The following is a 23853-nucleotide window of genomic DNA, read 5'->3' on the forward strand; positions in this document are numbered from 1 at the left end:
GACCAAACATTCTAATTGTGTAACAGAAAAAGTCAATTACTAACAATAATCATTAGTAAAGTGTTTTTTTCCACATCTAAATGTATATAGTGCAACCAAAATGATATATACAATGGGTATCAGGCTTCTACGGCAACAACGAATAATTCCAATATGACGGAACAATGTGAATCTAAAAATTAGCACACAAACATTCAAGTCGATAAGTAAGGAAGGAGTTGATTCAAAAAAAAAGATAAGTAAGGAAGGAGAAGTAATAATACGAGTAGGAGGGAAGTCATATATGTGAACAATGCAATGAAATTTATATATTAAAGAAACTTAGAACCATCCAAAATTCCAAATTCTGAAACATGAGATGCGAGAAATTGTTTAATCAAATATGACGGTGGATGATACTTGGACAATTAATGGAGACCAAATGTTTGATTCTTCAACATTATACATGATCCTTAACTATTTTATGGAGGTATCTATAGTTCAACTAGAGAAGACTTTTTTGTGTGTGCTTAATTTAGCCATTTTGTCGCACTAAATAAGAATAAGGGGGAAAAAGTGGATTATCATTATTAAATTGGAGGCAAAGACACCTTTCCTTTTTCAATCACCATGAGCTGTTTGTCCGTCTTCTTCAAATAACAATCAAACCTACCTCACAAACTAGACCTATTGATAGTTACTACTATCTTCTTTCTATTTTTGGCAAAGTAGTTAGTACTATCTTAATGGTGGAATGGACATGTGGGGCTAAATTATTTAACCAAAGTACCCATATGACACAAATAATAGATATTAGGTCTCTTAACCATTTGTTCCGAAGTTTGGTCTCTAGTGGGTGCAAATGGTAACTATATATTTTAAGAGATCAATCCCTTAAATAAAGGAAATTTCTTTATCCACCCCATGTCTTCTTGATCACCTCTGGCGAAAAATTCAAAATACTCTTAATTTCGGAAATGCATTTCCGAAACGCCTTTTTTAATTTTAAATTTGTCTTATTTCGGAAATGCACTTCCGAAAACACGAAAAAAAAGTGTTTTCGGAGATGCATTTCTGAAAACAGCAATTTTTTGGGAGAGGGGTGTCTTCGCAGATGCATATCCGAAATATTCCAAGACAAAATTGGTCTTGGAATATTTCGGATATACACTTCCGAAAGAATTCAATAATTATTAAAAAATTAAAATCAAGGTGAATCAATACAATTAATAGGTATAAAATCAAGGTGAATCAATAAAATGAAGGTGAATCAATAAAATCAAGGTGAATCAAAAATTTCTAAACAATTTTAAAGTTAAAAATTATTTTACTAACTTATATAAATTAAAAACATTTTAATTTCATAAGTAAATTTTGAATTATATAGAATTAAATATAAAATTTATTCATTAAATAAAATTAAGACAATTTTTTTTTTAATTTTTTTAAACTAAACGAAAAATTATAATTCATTTTTAATTATGAAAAATAATTTTTTTATCATAATTCATTATGAAAAATAACTTTTTTATCATCACTATTATTATTATTATTATTAGTATTATTATTATTATTATTATTATTATTATTATTATTATTATTATTATTATTATTATTATTATTATTATTATTATTATTATCATCATCATTAGTCACTCGATCTTTTTCAATATTATTATCAACCGTAGAAACATGAATTGAAATTATTCATAACTACATTTTAATAATTGGAATTATTTTAAATTTTTTGTAATTGAAATTATTTTAATTTTTTAATTAAAATTATTTTAAATTTTAAAATATGAATCAGAATAGAAATATATAATAATTATTATCCATAACTCATAAATTATATCAAATTTATGATATGTGAATTAATTAATATCCCAAAATTTTTAATTTTTGGGATATTTAATTTTTTTTGTTTTTTCGGAGATGCATCTCCGAATTAATCAAAATTCCAATTTTTGGGATTTTTTCGGAAATGCATTTCCGAAGTCTGAAAAAATCTAAAAAAAAATTACTTCGGAGCATCTCCGAAGCATGGGTAAGTTGGGGTTTTCGCTGGGGTCACCCCCATAGGGAGGTGGATAAAGAAATTTTCTAAATAAATCTCAGTCACTATGATATTAATCTCTGAAAAAAAAATGTATTCTATAGAATTCTGAGGTGAAAAATCATACACTATTAGAGATGACAAAACGGGTCGTGCCCTGCCGGTCCGGCCTGTGCACCTGCCAAAAATTGATAGGTTGGGTTGGGTTGGGATTTTGAGTCTGCCGTCCCACCAAAATCCGCCGCCCACCAAAGATCGCCCCGCCAAAGCCCGCCGTCCACCAAAACCCGCATCGCCTATTCGTTCAGTCTGTCTTGCCTTAAGTCCGTTTTTTTAGATAATTCTAGTAATTTCAATTTTTGATGGCTTTATTTTATTTATTTGTAAATATATGTATTAATTTTGAAGTAAAATTTATTAAAAATATGTTTTATAAAAAATTGTTTTAAAAAATATGTGAAATATTTAATTAAAAGGTAAAAAAAACTTATTAATCTATTTAAAAATGAAGAAAAAAAATAGGGCATGATATTTATGCCCATTTTACTTGACGGACTTGTCTATCCCGTTTATTTTTGGCGGGCTTAAAATAGGACGGGCGTGGAATGACAGCCTGTTTTGCAACCCTACGCACTATATGCTGTAAAGTAAAAAAATGGTAGGAACACATTGATCTTAACACCCAAAAAAGAGAAAAAATCATGGAACGAATGTGTCTAAGTTGAGAAATGGAATGAATAAAATAGAACATTCAACAACAGGATGAGCTTTAAATAAGCTGCAAGTCTACTTTTAATATAATAAAGTACATGACATATGAAATTCTTTCATTATCCCTCTAATCACCAATTTGAGGGTGATATTCGGGGACATAACGGTAATTGGATCTCCTTTAATATTTTAATTAAAAATATATATTCCTTAATCATTGCATACCCTTTCAATTGTCCATTTTATTTTCCATCATTAATACTAACGTGAGGCCTTTGTATTGAAATTGTGCAAATCTTCTTGGATACAGCAAAACCTCCTCCACGCTTTTTCTCTTTGGTTTTTGAAAAACCCTTAAACTTTCTCTCATTGATCTATATATATTATGGCTTTTGATTTCAACCTGCAAACCCTAAATTACAAACCATTACATTTGGCTCATCTTCCTATTCTATTACCCCCATCGATTTTAACATGTCCCTTTCATTCCTTGATTTCATTCTCCATACATTGAAGGTTCGTCAAAATCCTGCATCTTCCATTCATAGTTTTTCTTTAATTTCTAAAATCATTATCAAGTTGCAAATCAAAAGGTATCTTCTTTTTTATTCGATAATAATAACAATCAATTATGTTATCAAACTACAAAATTCAATTGATAATTTTTTCTTCAATTTTTCAACTTTAGGTTATCGTTCTTTATCTAACCCCGAATTTTATCATTTCTTTGAACATGGTTGTGGATTCAACAATTTCGGTAAAGACGCAAAAGCACTTCGATTCATAGAATAAATGACTCAAAAGGCCAATGTCCTTCAATAAAGGGTACTGGGTGAGATTTAAACTTTGCATTTTTGGATTTTTCAAATCTGAATTCTAAACTTTACATGCTTGCATTTTTTGATTTTTTTTTTTCAATTTTTCAGGTATACGCTGTTAAAATATATATTGTACTGTTACATGTTGTTACAATTTTTTATTAATGTTGATCGTGTTTTCTGGATGGATTTGTGTTGCTGTCTTGATATTGGAGAGTTATTTTTCCAAGTTGCTGTCATGAATTTTAATCCAGAACTTTCATCAATATTATAGCAAGTTTGAATTACTTTAGGAAAATTTCCCAGGTTTAATATTCGATTTATTTTCGGTAAGATTTACTTTGTTTACTTTTTCATTTTCAATCTTTCTTTTCTCCTCCTTGAGATTCTTTGTTTTTTATTTGTCATTCGTTTTCTTTTCTTAGGTTTAATGCTTCAAATTAAGTTATGTTTGCTTATATGCAGTTTAAAAGGTTTTCACTTTGCTTAACAATTTTATAGATCGAAGAGATAGAGCACGGGGAAGACTGAAGATATTGTCTTATCTAAGATTTTTAAGTTCCCAAATTACTTATATTTTTCAACATTGATTGTTACCCGTATGTTTTTCCTCTGTAGACATTGTTTAAAAAAGTTATGTTTTTTTTTTTTAAGGAAAGAGTTGGACTTTATATACTGGTGTTTGCTAAAGGTTTGATTATTTTTTTTGACAGAAAATAGTTTTTGAATCAGGAGGGGAGCATTGTGGTTTTTGTTTATATCACTCCAGATTGTTTTTTCCATTACTCTGTTTGATATACACACAAGTAGAATGATTTAATTGTTTATTTATTTTTTTGGTGAGATATATGATTTTCACTACTATATCATTCTATCTTTGTTTCTCTGATAATTCTTAATTAAAAATAAAAAAAAACATTAAAAATCGAAATAATGGAGCTATTATGTAAACTTCTAAAAACCTTTAAAAATAAAAACATAATTTTTGATAATATATTTGTAATTTCAAAAATTAATTTAAGTTTTCATAATTTAAAATGATTTACTTAATTATCATATTTTAATGTAGTTATTATACTTATTACTTAAAAAAATATGTAAAGGAATATTTTAAAATTTATTAAACACAGATCAAAATTATTTATAATATTTAAATTTTAAATAATAATAATTATAAATTATACATAGATCATATATTCAAAAGTCTAATAAAAATTGGAAATAGAAGAGCAAAAGTCTAATAAAATTTTTTTCTCTTTCTTCTATAAATATGAATGAGATTTTCAAGGAGAATAAATAATGGAAAATGTTTCAATTTTCTATATTACAAATAGAAACAGAAGATAAAAGGTCTACCAATAGAAACAGAAGATAAAAGGTCTACCACTAATACAAATGATGTGCAATGACAAAAGAGAGACTTCACGTTTTCTTAGACGAAAGGTCTTAGACGAAAGGAATATAGAAGCATTGAAAACTCATGTTTTGTATAAACCCAATATTTCACGCGTGAAACAAAATATTGGGTAAACCAACCGTCCAAAATACATGTGAAAATTTTAATTAATAATTGTTTTTTTATACAATTGATTAATTTCTTACTATTCAATTCAATTGTGTCTTGAGTAGTTTTCACTATTATTTATTTTCTTATTTTATTTTGAAGTGTATAATTTGTCTATGTGAAAACATGTAGAATTTGTTATTATCTAGAAGTTGTATTTAGTTGATTATAGATAATAATTCTCAATTTTAATTATTATATTTCCCATTAGTAGTTTTAAATAATTAAACTAAAATAATCAAAATAATAAAATACAATAACTATTGATAATTGGGAAGTTTGAAATATCACATTTAATGAGGGCAATTACAATTCATACACTCATTGTTGTTATTCACGTGAAAAAAATATTAGTAAAAAAAAATGTTGAACTATTCCACTTCCAATGCGTTTTTGGCGGCTCACCATCACGTTTCATGTGCATAAACCAATTCCAACGCCATTTTGCAATCATTCTCTTACATTCACAACCCTTCAAATTATTATTATCTTTATTTTATTTATTATTTATTATGGCTATATTGTGATAGGAAGACTAAATATATTTAAGTTAATATGTTTTCAACACAACTCCCTAAATTACAAAACAACAAAATTTTGAGACCATGATATAATCAAATCGATCATCACCAATAATAATAATAACTAATGAATTATAAAATAATATTTGTAATTTGACATAATAACTTAATACTATATATATGCAAATTAAAATCTGGACTTTTAGTAATTGTAATTATAATTGTAATTATAATATTTATTTAAGAAAAGAAAATATATTTATTTTTAACTATGACATTTACTATTATAATAACCTATGATACTCACAAAAAAAATGAGAGCATTTATAATAAATCTATTAATTGATTGCTATAATAAATCAATTCATGCCCTTCAAAGGACCCAATAGAGGTAGGTATTAGTTATAGGTGATAATAATTAATCGTCTTTTTTAATTAGTTGTGATTGAGTTTAGGTGATAATAATTCATTTTATAGGTAATTGTAGGTAATTATTAGTTGTATCAACAAGGCTAAATTCATTTTATAGAAAATTTTAAGAAAATATCATTGGGATCAGTTTTAGGTGATAATAATTAATCAGTCTCTTTTAATATTTGCAATTGTTACTGTTTTTTAAGAAACTATTCATCTACTATTATAATAACTACTATCATAATACTATTTATCTATGTGATATGGGGCCAATAATGATATATTTATTTTGTATTAAATAGAGTGAGATCCTTTTGTGTCATATCTTTTTATTCTATTTGTCAGTATAGTTTTTGTTTAATACTAATTATAAAATTATATTAGTCTACTTTTAATATGGGTAATGGTAAATATATTTATTATAATAAATATATTTATTGTAATAAATTCATTATACCCATAATAAATTTATGGGTAATGGTAAATGAGACATAAATAAACAAATTTTATCTTAAAAAAATGATAAAACAATCTATTTATGAAATAACCATCTTATTTGTAAAAAAAATATTCTAAAATATATATATGAAAAGAGAGAGTCCATTTTTTAAAAACTTACTCTTTATTATAAAATAACTATCTTATTTGTAAAAAAATTAAGAGAAATAATTATTTAATATAATATTAAATAATTTTTTAAATTATAATATTCATTTCAATTACATAAATTTTATTTTTTTCCCGAATTCAATTACAAATAAAAATATAGTATGTCAACTAATATATTACAGGTAAAATATATAAAAAGCCTATAATATGAAATTTCTTATTATAATCATTAAGAGGTAGTGCCATAATTACCTATTATAAGTTTTAGTAAAAAACCTATTATACCTTTTACTAAAAACCTTATTTTAATAATTTTATTTATTGCAAACCATTCATTAACGTATTGATAAAACCAAATTCATTATGACCTGCCTCCACAACTTCTTGGGAAACCTACACACCTCTTTTACCGTAAAATCTTCAAATTCCAAGATGCTTCAACGATTTTCAATCCAACTGCATTGTGTTATGTTCCATTTTTTTTAATTTTCCTATTTACAATACTTCACTATTCTCTTTCATTGTGGTTCTATATATGCAATCATATTAATCACCTTCCCTTCAATTGTTATTCAAAAATTGTTATACTCTTGCTTATCAAGCATCCATTAAGATATCAACCGATTATTATATGCAAGACAACCACTATTAATAATTGTTTCGTTTGACCTACATTTATTTATTCACTACAGTTTGTTAACTTCGTCCAATATTAATCATTTAATTTTATTATTTTATCATAATCATTGTTGTTGTTTAATTTTTTTTATTTGAAGTTATATCAATGAAATGAATATTTTTAATATTATTTATTTATTAACAAAATAACTAATTTTTTTCAATAAAATATTAATCATCTTTTTTAATTAGAATATATTTATCTCTACCTTCCATACAGTACCTTAGTACCCTTGAAGTACCTTAGTACCATGAGATAATTGGAGACCTAGAAAATTATATAATCAAAATTATACAATGAATAAATTTTTATCGGCCAATATAATCATTTAATTTTATTATTTATTATAATCAATGTTGTTGTTTAATTTTTTTTATTTGAATGAATTATTTATTGATTAATAAATCAAATAATTACCAAATAATTGTATATTTTAATGAATTATTTATTGATCAATAAATTAAATAATTAACTTATTGTCAGAATTGCTTCATTAATCTAAACTACTAACAATAATACTATATAATAATACTAAATATAGTTTTATCTATGAACATTATTTATTTTTTTATGTTATTTTTAAATATATATATATATATATATATATAATATATTAATTATAATTAAAGATACTATTAAAGTATAATAAAAGATATTAAAAACTTCAATTATCAAAAAAATGTTAGCAATTTTTTATAATAAAATTTAATATTTATACTAAAAAAAATTGCTATTAATATTTTTTTTTTTACAAAAAAAACATGATACAATTATGATGTATAAATACATAAATTTCTTATGAAAAACATACATTTTTCGATTGACCGAAACTACTTATAAAATTATATTTAACATCAGACAATTATGATTGATGAATACATAATTTCTTATATAAAAAATTGTTATTCTTTTTGTATTTTATATACATTTTTAACCATCACTATATTATATTAATTTACTATTTATAATGACATTGTATAAATCGTGTGAACGCACGGGTAAATGATTTCTTAATTATTTTCTTTATTTTTCTTTATTTTTCGACGGGACAAAGCTACGGGACAAAGCTACTTAATGTGTATATATTTTATTTGCATTTTTAACCATCATTATATTATATTTATTTACAATTGTGATAGATAAATACTTAATTATTTCCTTTATTTTTTATATGTACATATTAACCTATAACTGATATTTTTGAAAAAAATAAATCTATTAAATATATTGAAATTTTTATTTAAAATAAGTAAAAAGATTTCAAATGCTTATAATAAGATAGGGGTATGAGTGACAATAAACAAAATTTGGACAAAAAAGTTTGGTACCTGTTACCAAATCAAATAAATATAATCACATATATTATATTTATTTATTATTTATAATATTGTGCAATACGTGCGAACGCACGGGTAGATGACTACTCACGATAGATTATAACTATATTGTATGATGTGTGCAAACGCACGGGTAGATGACTACTTAATTATTTTATTTATTTTTTCTACTAAAGTACATATTTCTAACTAGATTAAATTAATATTTATTTGACAATTATAATTTCAAATTTTTTTTATTTTTAATTTGTGTATCTTTTATACATATTTATTAACCATCATTATATATTTATTTATTGTTTAAATCGACTTTGCGTGACCCGTGCGAATGCACGGGTCCTTTACTAGTAATATAAAGAAAATAAAATATAAAGAAAAAATATGTAGAAAGGTAGATAGTTGATATATTAATGGCCTTGTTCACTTGATTAACTAGGAAAAAAAAACCATCCATTAAAACACCATAAGTAATAACATTTGGTTTTACAACATTTTTCATCATCTTAGCCAACACACTCATAGCTTCTTTTACCTTTCCTTCAATTGACCAACTATGCAAACTCTGTAGATTAGAGCACTGAAAGAAATAATATTTGAAGATATTTCCTTTACATTCATTTCAGAATATAACTCAAAGGCATGACATGACTTACAAGTTTATCTTTACACAAACTATTAATGATTGTGCTATACATTACCACATTGGCATGACCAATTTCCCTTTGATCTGTCTTAACGTTTGCAGGGCGGCTCTTGTTTCCCCTATTTTACGCAACATATTGATCAAAGTCCCATAGCTAACTTGTTTCAACTGAAATCCGTTTGGCACCACATGGTCATGACAGTACAGAGCTTCCTTCACATTACCATTAAGACATAGACCTTTGACAAGTGTAGTCAAGGTTAAGGCATAGGGCTGAAAACCCATCTTGAGAATATTAGCCAATACAGAATAGGAGAAATTCATAAAATTCATTTGACCTAGGTGACAATAACAATTCATCAAGATATTTAAAGTACATAAGTCACGGAAAGCTTCGAAATTCTGAATACTTTTGCTTTTTTTCTTCAATTCGCATTGAAAATTTAGAATACATAGCAATCATTGTCAAATAGAGCATAAATAAATGTTTCATAACTTACAATCGGGAATGCAATCACTGTCTTTCATGCTTGATAGCAAGGTAATCCTTCATCAAACAAGCCTTCATTACGCAGCTTATTCATCATAACATTATACGTCCAAACATTTGGAGGATATCCCTTAGTCGAAAACTCTTGAAATATCTTTTGTGCATTCTTGAGTCTTCCATTTTTGCATAGTCCATTGATAAGTTGTGTATCATATGTGTGCTTATTTGGCATATTTCACCATGCACCACTCAACAGCCAGCCGCCATTGCAGCATACCGCGCCGGCTCTTTCACCGGCCTTCTGTGTGCCACCGCTGTTCCGCGGCCAACCTTTCATAATCATACAGTTGCTTTAATGTCAGGATTCCAAGGATGAACATATTAAGCAAGATTTTCCTAAATGATAAGTCAGAAGAAAGTATTTTCTCTAATTCAAAATACCTCCAGTTTAATACCTTTATTCGAGAATGGGATCAAAGTGGAAAAAAAGCTTTACATTTTGTTACAGATGCTAATGTAACATACAATTTGATTGTACCAAAATATGATTCAACGTTTAATGCAGAACTATGGACCATAGTCCAACTTGCAACATATATTAGTGATGCATATGCATATGGTTCAAGTGAGCAACATGCACAAGTCTAGTAAATTGATTGAACTAAACCTTCATTTACATCAGAGACTCTTGATTGTAAGTAACAATCATGAAACCAACTCAGGTTGAACTGTATCAAGCATGTGATGGCATATTTGAAAAGGATACAATACAACCAACTCAAGCAGATACATTTTTTCATCATAATTTAGCCATAAACAAAGCATTAATATAAAACTGAATTATTCAATTTGTCATCAGTTTTTTTTTTTTTTTGCATAATTATAGTAATCATAACAATGGTGGAATATTACTAGACACATAAACACCCCAAAGTTATCATAGTTATGGATAAAGACATGAAAAAGGAGTACAGTAGCTACCCAAAATAAATATTGGTTCATTGTCATCAAAATTCAAAATAAGCAAACGTACAATAAGAAATCATCTTACCTAGTTTTTCTGGTATAGTAGACCTCTAGCAATAGAAGTTTCTCCGCTTTCTCATTCTCATATTTATGAAAGAGAGCACAAATAACAGTTTCATAAGTTGTAAAATTAGGCATGACACCATTGTCCTCCATTTTCGACAACAAAGCCTCCGCTTTATCAAACAAGCCCTCTTTACAAAGTCCATTGATCATAATATTATAGTTACAATATTTAGACTATAACCCTTAATCAAAAGATCATGAAAAATATCTAGTGCGTTCTTAAGGCGTCCTCCTTTGTATAGTCCATTCATAAGTGTATTGTATGTGCACGTATCTGGTTGAATGCCTTGCCCTTTAATTTTCTTGACTAACACAACAGCCTTGTCTACTTGATGGTTTTTGCATAGAGTGTCTATTAAAGAATTGTAAGTGAATATATCAGAAACAAATTGTATTGAAGGATGAAACAACAACAAAATGAGAGGAAAGGGAATGAAAGTTAGGAAGGAATAACTAACTTGCTATTAGTTAGAAGTGACTTGCGGAGAGTCGTTGGATGCATTACAGTTGAGATCTTAGACAATCATTAGAATGATAATCTTCACATGTTGGGTAAATTTTGGAAGGAGTGAGACTCTTATCTGATTATATAACCAGAATCTGTATGATTGGCTCTGAGGGCATGTTTGATGAAGCCGAGGCACTACTATAAAAAATGGAAATGGAAGACTATTAAAAATTTATGTGTTGTGATGTTCACTTAATGAAAACAATTGTTGGTTTATTTGTATCTTGAAATATTAGTCTTCTATCAGTTGTTTTATCATGTGCATTTTTGTGTTATTTTCTAAACATTTATGACTCAAACAAGAACATCATAATGTTTTTTCTGTAGAAGGATCAACTAGCTTTGCATCTTTCAACTATATAAAATTTGTCTTATGATTGAACAATCAAGTAAAAGCAGATGAAGACCATGCAGATTTCCAAGCTGGCACCTCTGCTATAAATGCTGTAACAGAATTCTTAAAATTCTGACCAACTGGTGCTGGGTTTTATTTGGTGTAGTAGGGTTTGAGTGGTAATTTGTACCATTCTTTTCCTTTAAATAGGACTCGGTGCTTGCTTTGTAGTTCAGTTTTTACATTTGAAACTTTTCAATTGAATAAGATCTTCTTCTCAGTGTCAAGTTATTCTTCCTTATTCATGGAAATCATTTTGATTCAAGTGCTCTGACGGCTCCTCGCAACGTAACCGCTTGTTCTGGTTCAGTCAGTGCAGACAACCGGGGATCCATCACCGAATATTATGGTCATCCATCAAAGTGATGGACCCTTCAACTGGTAACTGTAACACCAGTTCTGACTGGCTTTAATTGACATGTTTGGGTTTGATCTATGGGACGTGCTCTTGGCAGAAGTCTCAAATTTTGTTGATGGGATCAATATAGGTCACTAGGAAGAGGCAGAAGTGCTACAAAAGGTCCAGGAGGCAAGTTTGGAACAAAGTATGCACTCATTATGATAGAGATGATGCTTCAAGAATTGGTCACTTACTCACAGAAGCATTTTTCAGTTCCAACTCGAGTAATATGAAAAATTGATTTAGTTGATTCAAGGTGCAACTGTTAGTCAACAGCCTGCAGCTAGTTCTAGTCAGAGGTCAGCTCTTCATCTTAGTTTGGCCATAAACCAGTTGGAAAGCCTAGCACAGGTAAAATGTTCATTTCCTATTCATTCAATAGCCTTTCATTTGGATCTTGGATAATTGATTCTGGTTCTAGTGACTAAATTTTTCCTTTCTTAGATGTTTTGCTACTTAATCTGAGTTTTCCATTAACTTACTTACAGTGTAAAATAAAGTGTTCATTGTTTCTCAAAATGTCTTATATCAGGGCATCTAGCAGGTTTATTTGATACAATTTGATGTGTAAATACCTAAAGTCAAATGAAAGTTTAACCTTTGATATTCAAGGCCTTCCTACCATTTAGCATTTTTGGAAAGTTTATGCTGTCAATTAGATCAAGTTGGAAACAACAGTTTATCAAATAGCTAATTCTTTTGAACAAACATTACAAAAAATATACAATGTTATAGAAAAAGTGTAAATAAATTCTCTCATAAATTGCAAAATCTGTTTACAAATTGTATTAAAAACAAAACATATCAACAAATTTCTGATTCATAAGCCAGCACGTCCACATCCACGCGGCATTTTCTTGGAGGTCAAGTCTTCAAGATCCATGGGATTGTAAAAATGGGGGGCTATCTCCAGCAACCAGTCTGGCTTTATCTCTGTCACCTGCCTCATATACTCCTTAGTGGTGAGTGCTAGCTCATGGTATAAAACCAATTTAGGAAGAATCTCTACCAGTCCTGAACTGGGGTGTATATGAACATTCTGTTGACCTTTTACTAGCCGATAAGATCCATACTTTTGTAGTATTGCAGAGTGAGGAAAAAATCCAGATGCTATGGATTTCTTTATGGCATCTAAGTCATTAGAACTTGAAGTAATTTCGATCTCAACCTTCTCCAATAAACGTGCAAGTTGGTCACGAATGTCCCTGGCACGTTTCATGCTCCGTATCTGGATATAGTTCTCATAACACCATTGCCTTGAGTAACTTGCCTCCTTCCATGAATTGTAGATCTTTAGATTAGCAATGTGGTCACCAACATCTCCAGTGTGAAAATTCATCCTTGCATTGTCAGCGTGTACTTTTTTATCCTTTGGCCGGTAAAATATTGAGTTTCCGGTTGAAAGCATGGCAGCGATGGTTATGATCTCATCAGAACATTTGTACTTTTCGGAAGCAACAATCATTTTCGACAACATAGGATCAAGTGGGAACTCTGCCATCCGTCTACCTACCTTAGTTAACTTGCCATGCTTGTTTGAAGCACCTAGATTATATAATAGCTCCATGGCTTTGATGATGGAATCAACCGGCGGAGGATCCATAAAATCAAAATGCATCAACTTCTCACAATCAATACCGAGACTATACATGGTTAACAGTACATTAGCGAGGCTAGTCCGTTGTATTTCTGGTGGAGTGTTATCCTCCAACTCTTGTTTAAAAGCGTAAGCAGTGTATAGCCTATAGCACTTGCCTGGGCTTGTTCTTCCCGACCGACCAGCTCTTTGATCAGCAGCAGCTTTTGAGATTGGAGTTATCAGTAAAGACTCCATTCCAGTCTTTGGGTTATAAGTCTTCATCTTACAGAATCCTGGATCAATGACATACTTGATCCCATCAATTGTCAACGAGGTTTCTGCAATGTTTGTGGCAAGCACAACCTTTCGAGCCCCTTTAGGCGTGGGTTCAAATATTTTAGCCTGTAATTCAGTTGGTAGGTTGGCATATATAGGGCATATAATTAACTCGCCGATTTTAGCCTCGAAAGCTCTCATACGATGCTTCAAGATTTCTTCCACTGTTTCAATTTCTTCTTGACCGGTAAGGAATACAAGTATATCTCCAGAAGGTTGAGTAGAATGGATTTGAAGCGTGGTGACAACGGCAGCATCCAAGTAATTGGCTTCTGGCGCTTGGGTGAAGTAGATTTCAACCGGATACCGCCTGCCAGGAATATTGAATATCGGAGCAAAATCAAAGAAAGTACTGAACTTATCTGCATCAAGAGTAGCACTTGATATTAACAACTTAAGATCGGGGCGAGCAAGTGCTAAATCCTTCAACAATCCAAATAAAAGATCGGTTGAGAGTGTTCTTTCGTGCGCCTCATCCACCATTACGACGCTGTAAGTTTCCAACCGAGGCTGAACAAGGAATTCCCTCAACAACATTCCATCAGTCATGTATTTAAGAACAGTCTTCTTGGAAGTGCAATCCTCAAATCTTATGGAATAACCAACTTCATGTCCTAGTTTAACACCCATCTCTTGGGAAACTCGGGCGGCAACACTCATAGCAGCTACGCGGCGTGGCTGAGTACATGCAATCATCCTCCCGTCCTTGGTATAACCAGCTTCATGAAGATACTGAGGAATTTGAGTAGTCTTTCCGGAACCAGTTTCACCGACAATGACAATGATCTGGTGATTATGAACAGCTTCAAGTAATTCATCTCGGAAAGAATAGATAGGTAGGTTTTTTCTGTCCTCTTGAAGAGCCTGTAAAACTGAAGTCTTAGGTTTAGATTTTTCCAATGCAATCTCCCGTTGAAAATCATGCCCATCCATAATTGATGCTTTGATAAAATCAACATGATCCTCAAAAACAAAGTTGTGATTATCATCACCATCTCTAGTAGTTTTATTTTTGGATCCAAAACTCAATGTTGCTTTTTTGATTTGGTTATCCTCCCACTGAAGTTCTTTATCATTATCATCTCTAGTGTAACGCTGCATGGCAACAGAAAACCTCTTGTCTTGATTAATTCCAAATTGATGATCATCGTATAGTTCCGGCATTGTGTACTCATTGTTGTTAGCAGCAACATCTAAGCCTATCTTGTTTGCAATTATATCATAAGTCTGTTGCTTGTGCGTGAAGTCACGATATTCTGATTCAGAAAGCTCCACACCTTCAAATAGATAGTGTTCGTCAATGATGTCATCTCTGAGTTGTTGTAATTTCTTTTCCTCTCGCTTTTGTAAGTAACATTGCCGAGAATATTTTCTAAGAGATTCAACTTCTTCTCCTCTACTCCTCTTCATCTTCTATCAAATATCAATGTGGATTACGCTAATAATAATAATACAAACTATTACTTATGAAAGAAGGATTAATTAGGTTAATAGAAACTAGGTAACCACTTGCTTGCTTTTATATACACCAAAACAAATCTAAAACAAATATTTAAAAGATATAAAAATCTGTTTCAATTAACTAAAAGATATGGAAAAGCAAATCAAATTGATTTTGCAATTCAAATTTTCAGTTTGAAAAAAAAAACAATTTAATATATTTTATTCTACAAAAAATCAAATCTAAAAGATATAAAATCAGTATATATAAAATTACTTTTAATTTGGAATTTTTTTTTGCCAATAACCAGTTTTTAAAAAAAAATACAAAAAAAATCATCTTTTAAAAAAAATTACCTGGATAATCAGGTTTGGGGGTGCCCTACACATTGGTGCCACCCCCATGGCACCATTGTGGAAAATTTTGTGAGTATGCACTATCTTAGGTGGCGCCTTAGTTGAAGGAAAACTAGGGTTTGCATGGTGATGGCGTCTATCTACATATATACTATCTGCTATTACTAGAAGATGCTATCACTCAATCAAAAATGCTCTTTATTCTTTCAAAATTTACAAAGTAAAAAAGGTATATTAGTACTTACATAAAAGATCAATATAATCACAAAATCACTTTCTCATTTCAAAATATATATTCTCTCCTTTTACAAATTAAACTATTTTATCTTTCACTTTCTTTATTAAACACTCTACACACTTTACAATTTTCATTTTAATTTTTTCTCCCTCAATTTTTTTTCTCTTTTTATTTTTAAAAATATAAATAAATTAATAAATTGAATCTTTTTTAATGGAACGAAAAGAAATACGTAAAAATTTACTCAATCAAAAACATAGTTATTTTATGATTATTAAAAAATTATTTATAATTATTTTTTTAAAAAAATTTAAATATCAAAATGTCTACTTTACTGACGAGCCTCTATCATCAAAATATCTTTTTTTATTTTAATTAACAATTGTCTTTATTTAAGACACAAAATTCTTATTTTCAAATGCCAATTTTTTTTCACGGGGCATTATCAGTAAAATACATATTTTATTTTAATTAATCATTGTCTTTATTTGAGACACAAAATTCTTATTTTCAAATGTCAAAATTTCTATTTTTACTACAGGGCACTATCAAAACGATACCTATTTTATTTTAAATAACAATTCTATATAAATATGTATTCTAATCTTTTCATTGTAATATGATTGATTAACCGATTCATTCTTACTTTCAAGATAATTTGTTATTTATTAGGTGTTGAGTTGTCACTCATTTGCATATGTCTTTAATGTTGAAAATGTGAATGAAATATTTTATGAAGTGTCATGGGACACACCCAATTAAATTCTAAGCAGCTAAACATACATAAACATAACTCTCTATTTGTAGTATAATTTTACACAACTAAATAATTTTTACCCTTGCGGACACACGGGTATATTACTAGTTTTGTATATATTGGGGTGGCTCTTAAGTGTTAGGGAGATTTTTTATAAATATACCCCCAATTCCCTTTCATTTTTCACACTTTTTCTCCATCGTTTTCTCATATTCTCTCCGTTTTTTGTCATGGCAGCTTTGCCAAATTTTAATAGAAATGGTCATGTTTGTTTCTCAATTGTGAAACCTCCGATTAAAATGAAATTTTGTAACATTCATTCCATGGACCATCTGAAGAGGTCGTTGATGCGCTGGTTAGACAGGTAGCACGAAGCTAGTGAAAGCATCAGACAAATTCAGAAGCAGAGAACGAGGACGTCAATTATCACGGGAAAAATCGAACGTTGGTGGGATGAAGTTAAGAACGACATTGATGTCATGGTCATGATGCATGACACATATGACATCATTTTGATGGTTGTGATATCGTAAAAATGTAGTTGTATTAATGTAGTTAGTTTTCTGTCTGTGTTTGTTGTTAAACGTTGTTTGTGTTGTTGTTCCAACGTTGAGCCTTTTTCCCAATCAAATCAAAATGCAACGTGAGTACTTGATCCTACGATGAGTATCTCTTCCTCTTAACTCAAATACCTGCACAAATAAATTGCTTTTGCGTCATCATCCAAAATTCTTTTAATTACTGCTTTGCATTCAAATCATTTTCATTTAAAAAATAACCAACTAAACCTTGGTCAACACCAAGTCAATTCTTCATGCAAATTAACCCTTGGTCAGCACCAAGTTCTTTTTTTCAAACCAACACAAATAAACTTGATCATTATCAAGCCCATTTGAAGGTGTTTTCATGTTGGCTGCATTAATGGTAAAACATACCTGATTGATATTGTATTATGCAGGTTGCATATGTGTAAAGCTAATACAGGTTTTGTAGTGAATGTCATGATCGATGTCATGTCATCCGTGTGTGACAGCAAGAGCTGTTATTGTTTATTAAATGTGTTTCCTATATTATCCCTTTTATCATTTTAGGAAACTTTTTATTAAGTGTTGTATATTTCGTCCAGAAGATCCTACTGACAGCATATTGTGTAACAGACAGATGACGTGTGATTTAGGTTAACTTGGTTAACCCTAATGTGTTTCTTAAAAAGCCCAAGGCCCAAGACTGCATATAGAAGGACTGCAATCCTATTTTGGAACGCAGACCAAAGATTTTGTATTATGAAGAACTGTTGTTCTGTAACTGTCTCGTGTGATCCAAGCAATTGTCCTTGATGATTGCATTGGAATAGTTTGTGTTTGTGTAATGTCACTCTAAACTTTTAAGCACGAGTGTGTGTCTCTTAATTGAAGCTTTTAAGCCGATCATGGTGTGTTTTTGAAGAGTGTCTTCTATTTGTAATTGTTATATTGTTTATGTGTAATCACTGTTGTGATTGAGGGGGAGTGGAATGGAGATATTCCATATCTAGGGAGAACCTAGGTGGAAGGGTCATAGGGTAGTGATTAAGTGAGAAGTTGTAAAAAGGGGAGTTTAGCTTTGAATTGATACTACTAATAGTGGACTTCATCCCTGGCTTGGTAGCCCCCAGAGTAGGTTGTTTGAACCGAACTGTGTAAACAATTTTGTGTGTTCTTTATTGTTTTTATGTTATTTTGTTATTATTGTCTATGTTGCGTAATTGTGGATGTCATAACATCCAGTTTGACATTGAGCGTGTGTTACTAGAATTTTCAATTGGCATCAGAGCAGGCACCCTGCCTGTTTACATCTGGGTGAGATCTAGGGATAACAAAATTCTGGTACTATGGAGAAGGAATTGTTAGTGTTTGGAAACAGACCACCTATCATGGATGGCTCTAACTATGACTACTGGAAACCTCGTATGGTAGCAGTCATTAAGTTAGTGGACAGCAAGGCCTGGAGAGCTGTTGAAAGCGGATGGAAACATCCTGAGAAAATTCTAGAAGATGGAACCACTGTTCTAATTCCTGAAACTCAATGGAGCAAATCTGAAGAAGAGTTAGCTTTGGGCAATTCCAATGCCCTAAGTGCGCTATTCAATGGTATTGACAAGAACATATTCAGACTTGTGCAACATTGTGAGCTGGCTAAAGAAGCTTGGGATATTCTCAAAACAACACATGAAGGCACGTCCAAGGTAAAGATGTCGAGACTTCAAATACTTACCACCAAGTTTGAAAATCTCAAAATGAAAGAGGATGAAACCATTTATGAATTCTATATGAATGTCCGCGAGATTTCAAATAACTCAGCAGCCTTAGGTGAAAAAATGGTTGAAGAAAAACTGGTAAGGAAGATCCTCATATCACTGCCTAAGCGATTTGATATGAAGGTAACTTCCATAGAGGAAGCTCAAGACATCAACAACATGAAGCTGGACGAACTTATTGGTTCTCTACAAACCTTTGAGTCAAGCATCTGTTTGCAATTATATCATAAGTCTGTTGCTTGTGCGTGAAGTCACGATATTCTGATTCAGAAAGCTCCACACCTTCAAATAGATAGTGTTCGTCAATGATGTCATCTCTGAGTTGTTGTAATTTCTTTTCCTCTCGCTTTTGTAAGTAACGTTGCCGAGAATATTTTCTAAGAGATTAAACTTCTTCTCCTCTACTCCTCTTCATCTTCTATCAATGTGGATTAGGCTAATGATAATACAAACTATTACTTATGAAACAAGGAGGATTAATTAGGTTAATAGAAACTAGGTAACCACTTGCTTGCTTTTATATACACCAAAACAAATCTAAAATAGATTTTTAAAAGATATAAATAAAAAATCTGTTTCAATTAACTAAAAGATATGAAAAAAAACAAATCAAATTAATTTTGTTTTCATTTAGCGGTATGTGCTGTTTAAATTTAATGATCGTCCAGTTGAAAAAAAAATAATTTAATATATTTTATTATACAAAAAATCAAATCTAAAAGACATTTTATATAAAATCACTTTCAGTTTGGCTTTCGGCCCTCTTTTTTAATTAAAAAAAATTCTGTTCAATAAAGTTTAAGTTTTTTTATTAAATAAATAATTATAAAATAATTTTTAATTTAAAATTGCATATTAAATAAAAAAGATTTTCATTGATTCTAACAAAACATTCATGGTAGTTAACTTTTATATTCTCTAGTTGCTTCTAATTTTTAATTCCTCGTATTCTTCTCTCTCAAATAAAAAATATTTTAAATGTAGTTATGATATCGAAAAGTAAAATAGTTGAATTCAAATTTTTGTATTTCATATGTAGTTATAGATAGATGTAAGACTTGTAATTTAATTATACTCTAAAAATATGAACAATATGAGTTTTGAAATCTAAAACTTCTCAGTCTCTCTCCCTGCCCTCTCTATCCCTCTCTCTCTTTAAAATAAAAAAATTGTAAAGGTAGTTATGATATTAAAAAAAAGTTAGATAGTTGATTACAAATTTTCGTATTTCATATGTAGTTATAGATTGATGTATAGGATATTATAAAAATTTCTCACTTAGTTCACACGTTCTAGATATGGATTTATATGTATCATGACCTCATTTTATTTCCTATAAATAAGAGATCATTTTTCCTTCATTTGGAAGTTTTGAGAGCCACTAGACCTCTGACATTTTCACTCACGAAGAGCTTTAAAAATCAGAAAACCTCTTTCTATTTTAAGTTTGTTTTAACTTTAAATCTCTGCCTAGAATCACTCATCGGCACCTTTTGAAGCTAACTGAATCATTATTGAAGTTTGAAACCTCATGCAACCTTCAACTCGATTCCACCAATGTTGACCTTCGAGGCTTCAACTAAAAAGATAGATACGAATTACATTTTTTAGCAAACGAGTTACCACTCTCTTCATCTTGATTCACTAATTAAAAGCCCTCACTTACGTGAGATTTATTTATCGTATTTGTCATTTAATTTTACTCTGAAGAACTATGATTCTTTGTGTTCTTGAAAAAAATGTCTTTGTTCAGAGCCAATCAATTGATCTAATCCAGAGAGACATGAACGATGACATGAGTAGTAGCACAAACGTGTGTTGTTTGAGTTTAAAACTCTGGGTTCATGGTTTTGTAAAAATCATTCCAAGGTTGAAGATGATAAAGGCTTTGCGCGCTTTTCTGGGAAGATTCAAATTCTGAACAATCACAGAGCGCCACACAGCTAGTCGTTAAATTTTTTTATTTTCTTTTTGTTTTTAATTCATTTTAATTTTCTTTTTTTTCTGGTTTATTTTAAAATGATCTTTTAACATTTTTAACTCCAAATTTTTAACTACAATTTATTTTCACACATTTTCAAATATTTTTCTCCCAAAATTTTGAGATCCATTTACTTGAAATATTTTAGACGCGACTTTCTGAAATTTTCTCGGCCATTTCTTTGATGATTTGATAGTTCTTTTGATTTTTCTATTTAATTTCCATTTTAAACCATTTTAAAATCGTTTTAATAATAATTCATTTCTGTTTGACTTTTGTTGACTTGGATCTTGAATCGTGAGGTAAAAATGTGGGAAAAAGGTTTTAGGAAGTTGATGACAGACGCAAAGAGAGCGGTGATTTGAAGGACGAAATTCAACAACTAAGTGCTATGGTGAAACAAAATGATAGAGAAATCTCTGGTTTCAAATAGAAGAGATGGATAATGTCATTAAGAAGTTGAAAGATGAAATCAATCATCGGGAAGGACTTAATCATGACTTGGAGATAAAACACACGAGTCAAACATCAATATTTTTTTTCCATTTTTCAGAATTTTGAAAAGAAAGTAGAAAAACAGAAAATCATGATTGCTGATCTATCAAGGAATAATCTTCACTTTCAAAATGTTGAAAATAATGGTCACGGGATCAAAGACACTGACGAAGAAGACTTAAGCTTGGTCGGGATAATTTGACTGTTGAGGCATCACCTATTCGGATTGAGAAACGAGAAGTGAAACAGCTACATGATAAGGAGATTATCCTTGTGAAGGTTATTTAGGGGGAACTAAAGACACCTCAACACTATTAGCTGTCCCCACCTCCTTTGACTCGTCAGAAAAGTCCCGCGCCTCCAAAACAATGGGAAAGGAAATCCCATGCAGACGTGAGACAAAAGAATTACCTTCCAAAACCATGTCATCTGCCCTATCACCATTAATGCAAGATAATAATGTATCCTCCTCAACCCTACTCTTTCTCCGCTCCCCAGACGCCACCGGAACACCTTCGCCTGCCACCACCTCCTGTTCCCAATCCTATTCAACACCGACACTATCATCATCCACCTCCTCCTCCGATGAAACACGTTCAGCTTCACCATCCATCCCTTTAGAGACATAGAACGGAAACGGGCCTTGGGTGTCTTCGACCACCCTTAATCTAAGGAAAAGCCCACCAGCTTTAACCATCAAGGATTCGCTAATCAAGGGAACACACGACGTCCTGATCAACAAACGGGCCACATCAAACTTAGCATGACAACTAGTGAAATCATCAGGGCGGAGGAAAGAGCCAAACGGAGTGCAAATAAATTTGAAAAAAACATCGTTCCACAGATGACACGACAAGCCAAATAGTAGAACCCAGGTAACCCGTTCTTCATCCACGACCCCCGGATCCCATCTCTTAATCTCCACAAACCATCTATCCAACCATGACGCTCCACTATCAATAAGCTCCTCAAGCACCCCTTCTCCACGGTCTTCTAAAAGGCACAATCTTGCCCCCAGCGGCGTAACCTTAACCCCAAAATAACCTTCCATATCGAACACTTCTTGGATATCATAGGTAGTACCAGCCATCACAACCTTATCGACGAAAGCTTTACTGAATCTAGAAATGGCTCCTTCATCAACCTTATCAAAAACCATCTGATAAGGAGGAGGCACCACCGAAGAAGAAGACCGCCCTAAGGCAGCAGCCACATAAGATCTGCCATCCCTTACTCTTGGAAACTCCTTCTGCCGCACCTCAACCTGAAGATCCGAAGCAACTACCATCGGTTTGAGAACCCCATGCAGTGCTCTGTGAGGCCGATGGTATCTAGGAAGGTTCACAAACAGATTTTGCTTGCCCAGAAAAATCTTATCCAACTTCAGAGCCAACATGTCAACATCAGAGACTTCAAAGAAACGAACGAAACCAAATTTGCGACCCTGCTTGTTCCTCCGTGCCAGAATAACCACCTCATCCACACGACCATAGTCTCCAAAAACGCGAACCAAATCCTTTGCACCTAGCTTGTCCGGAAAAGAAGTGAAAAAGAAGGTGGTAGTTGACCCACCACGAACCCGAGAACAACCGCGGACGATATCCCATTGCATCCTCTTAGAGTAGCGCGCACTTCCTACCTTAGTCCAACCATCTCCATCACCTCCCCTATTTACTCTCTCCGCTCCCCCCGCTCCTTCTCTCTCTACTCTCTCTCTCATTGATATATTATCAAAGTAGTCTGTTCTAAATTGGGATACCGCTCAACCTAAGTATCGATTAATTGTGGGCCTGGTTAAATGTTTGCCCGGTGCAGAGCAGAGTACATGGAGTGTTACTAGTTCCTACTACTGTTAAGACATAGTGCCAATTGAATTAATACGGTGTAAAACAGTTGGTGTAAAATTTTGGTGTATGTGTATCATATCTCTTATTGGAATAATCAATTCTAATAAATGTTCCCTATCAATTCTCCTTTATAAACAATTTTTATTTTTCAATTTATTAAATAATCAATAAATCTAATATATATATATATATATATATATATATATATATATATATATATATATATATATATATTATATATGACATATCATATGAGAATGCCTTTTTTATATCAGAATGTGAGAATAAAATGAACCATTGAATTTTAAAATA

General features: G+C 31.0%; 2 protein-coding genes across 2 annotated transcripts; both read right to left on the bottom strand.

Moving 5' to 3' along the window:
- Positions 1-13035: 13035 nt before the first annotated feature.
- LOC131650786 (pre-mRNA-splicing factor ATP-dependent RNA helicase DEAH1-like) lies at positions 13036-15540 on the bottom strand. The gene has a single exon (XM_058920496.1). The coding sequence runs from the start codon at positions 15538-15540 to the stop codon at positions 13036-13038; it is 2505 nt and encodes an 834-aa protein (XP_058776479.1).
- A 6698-nt stretch (positions 15541-22238) lies between these two features.
- Positions 22239-23414, bottom strand: LOC131650787 (uncharacterized). The gene has a single exon (XM_058920497.1). The coding sequence runs from the start codon at positions 23412-23414 to the stop codon at positions 22239-22241; it is 1176 nt and encodes a 391-aa protein (XP_058776480.1).
- Between the last annotated feature and the right edge of the window lie 439 nt (positions 23415-23853).

This window comes from Vicia villosa, linkage group LG2 (assembly GCF_029867415.1).
Source record: "Vicia villosa cultivar HV-30 ecotype Madison, WI linkage group LG2, Vvil1.0, whole genome shotgun sequence".
Lineage (NCBI taxonomy): Eukaryota > Viridiplantae > Streptophyta > Magnoliopsida > Fabales > Fabaceae > Vicia > Vicia villosa.

Bases quoted from the DNA above. Each gene is read 5' to 3' on its own strand.
- LOC131650786 (XM_058920496.1), bottom strand. From the start codon at position 15,540: ATGAAGAGGAGTAGAGGAGAAGAAGTTGAATCTCTTAGAAAATATTCT.
- LOC131650787 (XM_058920497.1), bottom strand. From the start codon at position 23,414: ATGAGAGAGAGAGTAGAGAGAGAAGGAGCGGGGGGAGCGGAGAGAGTA.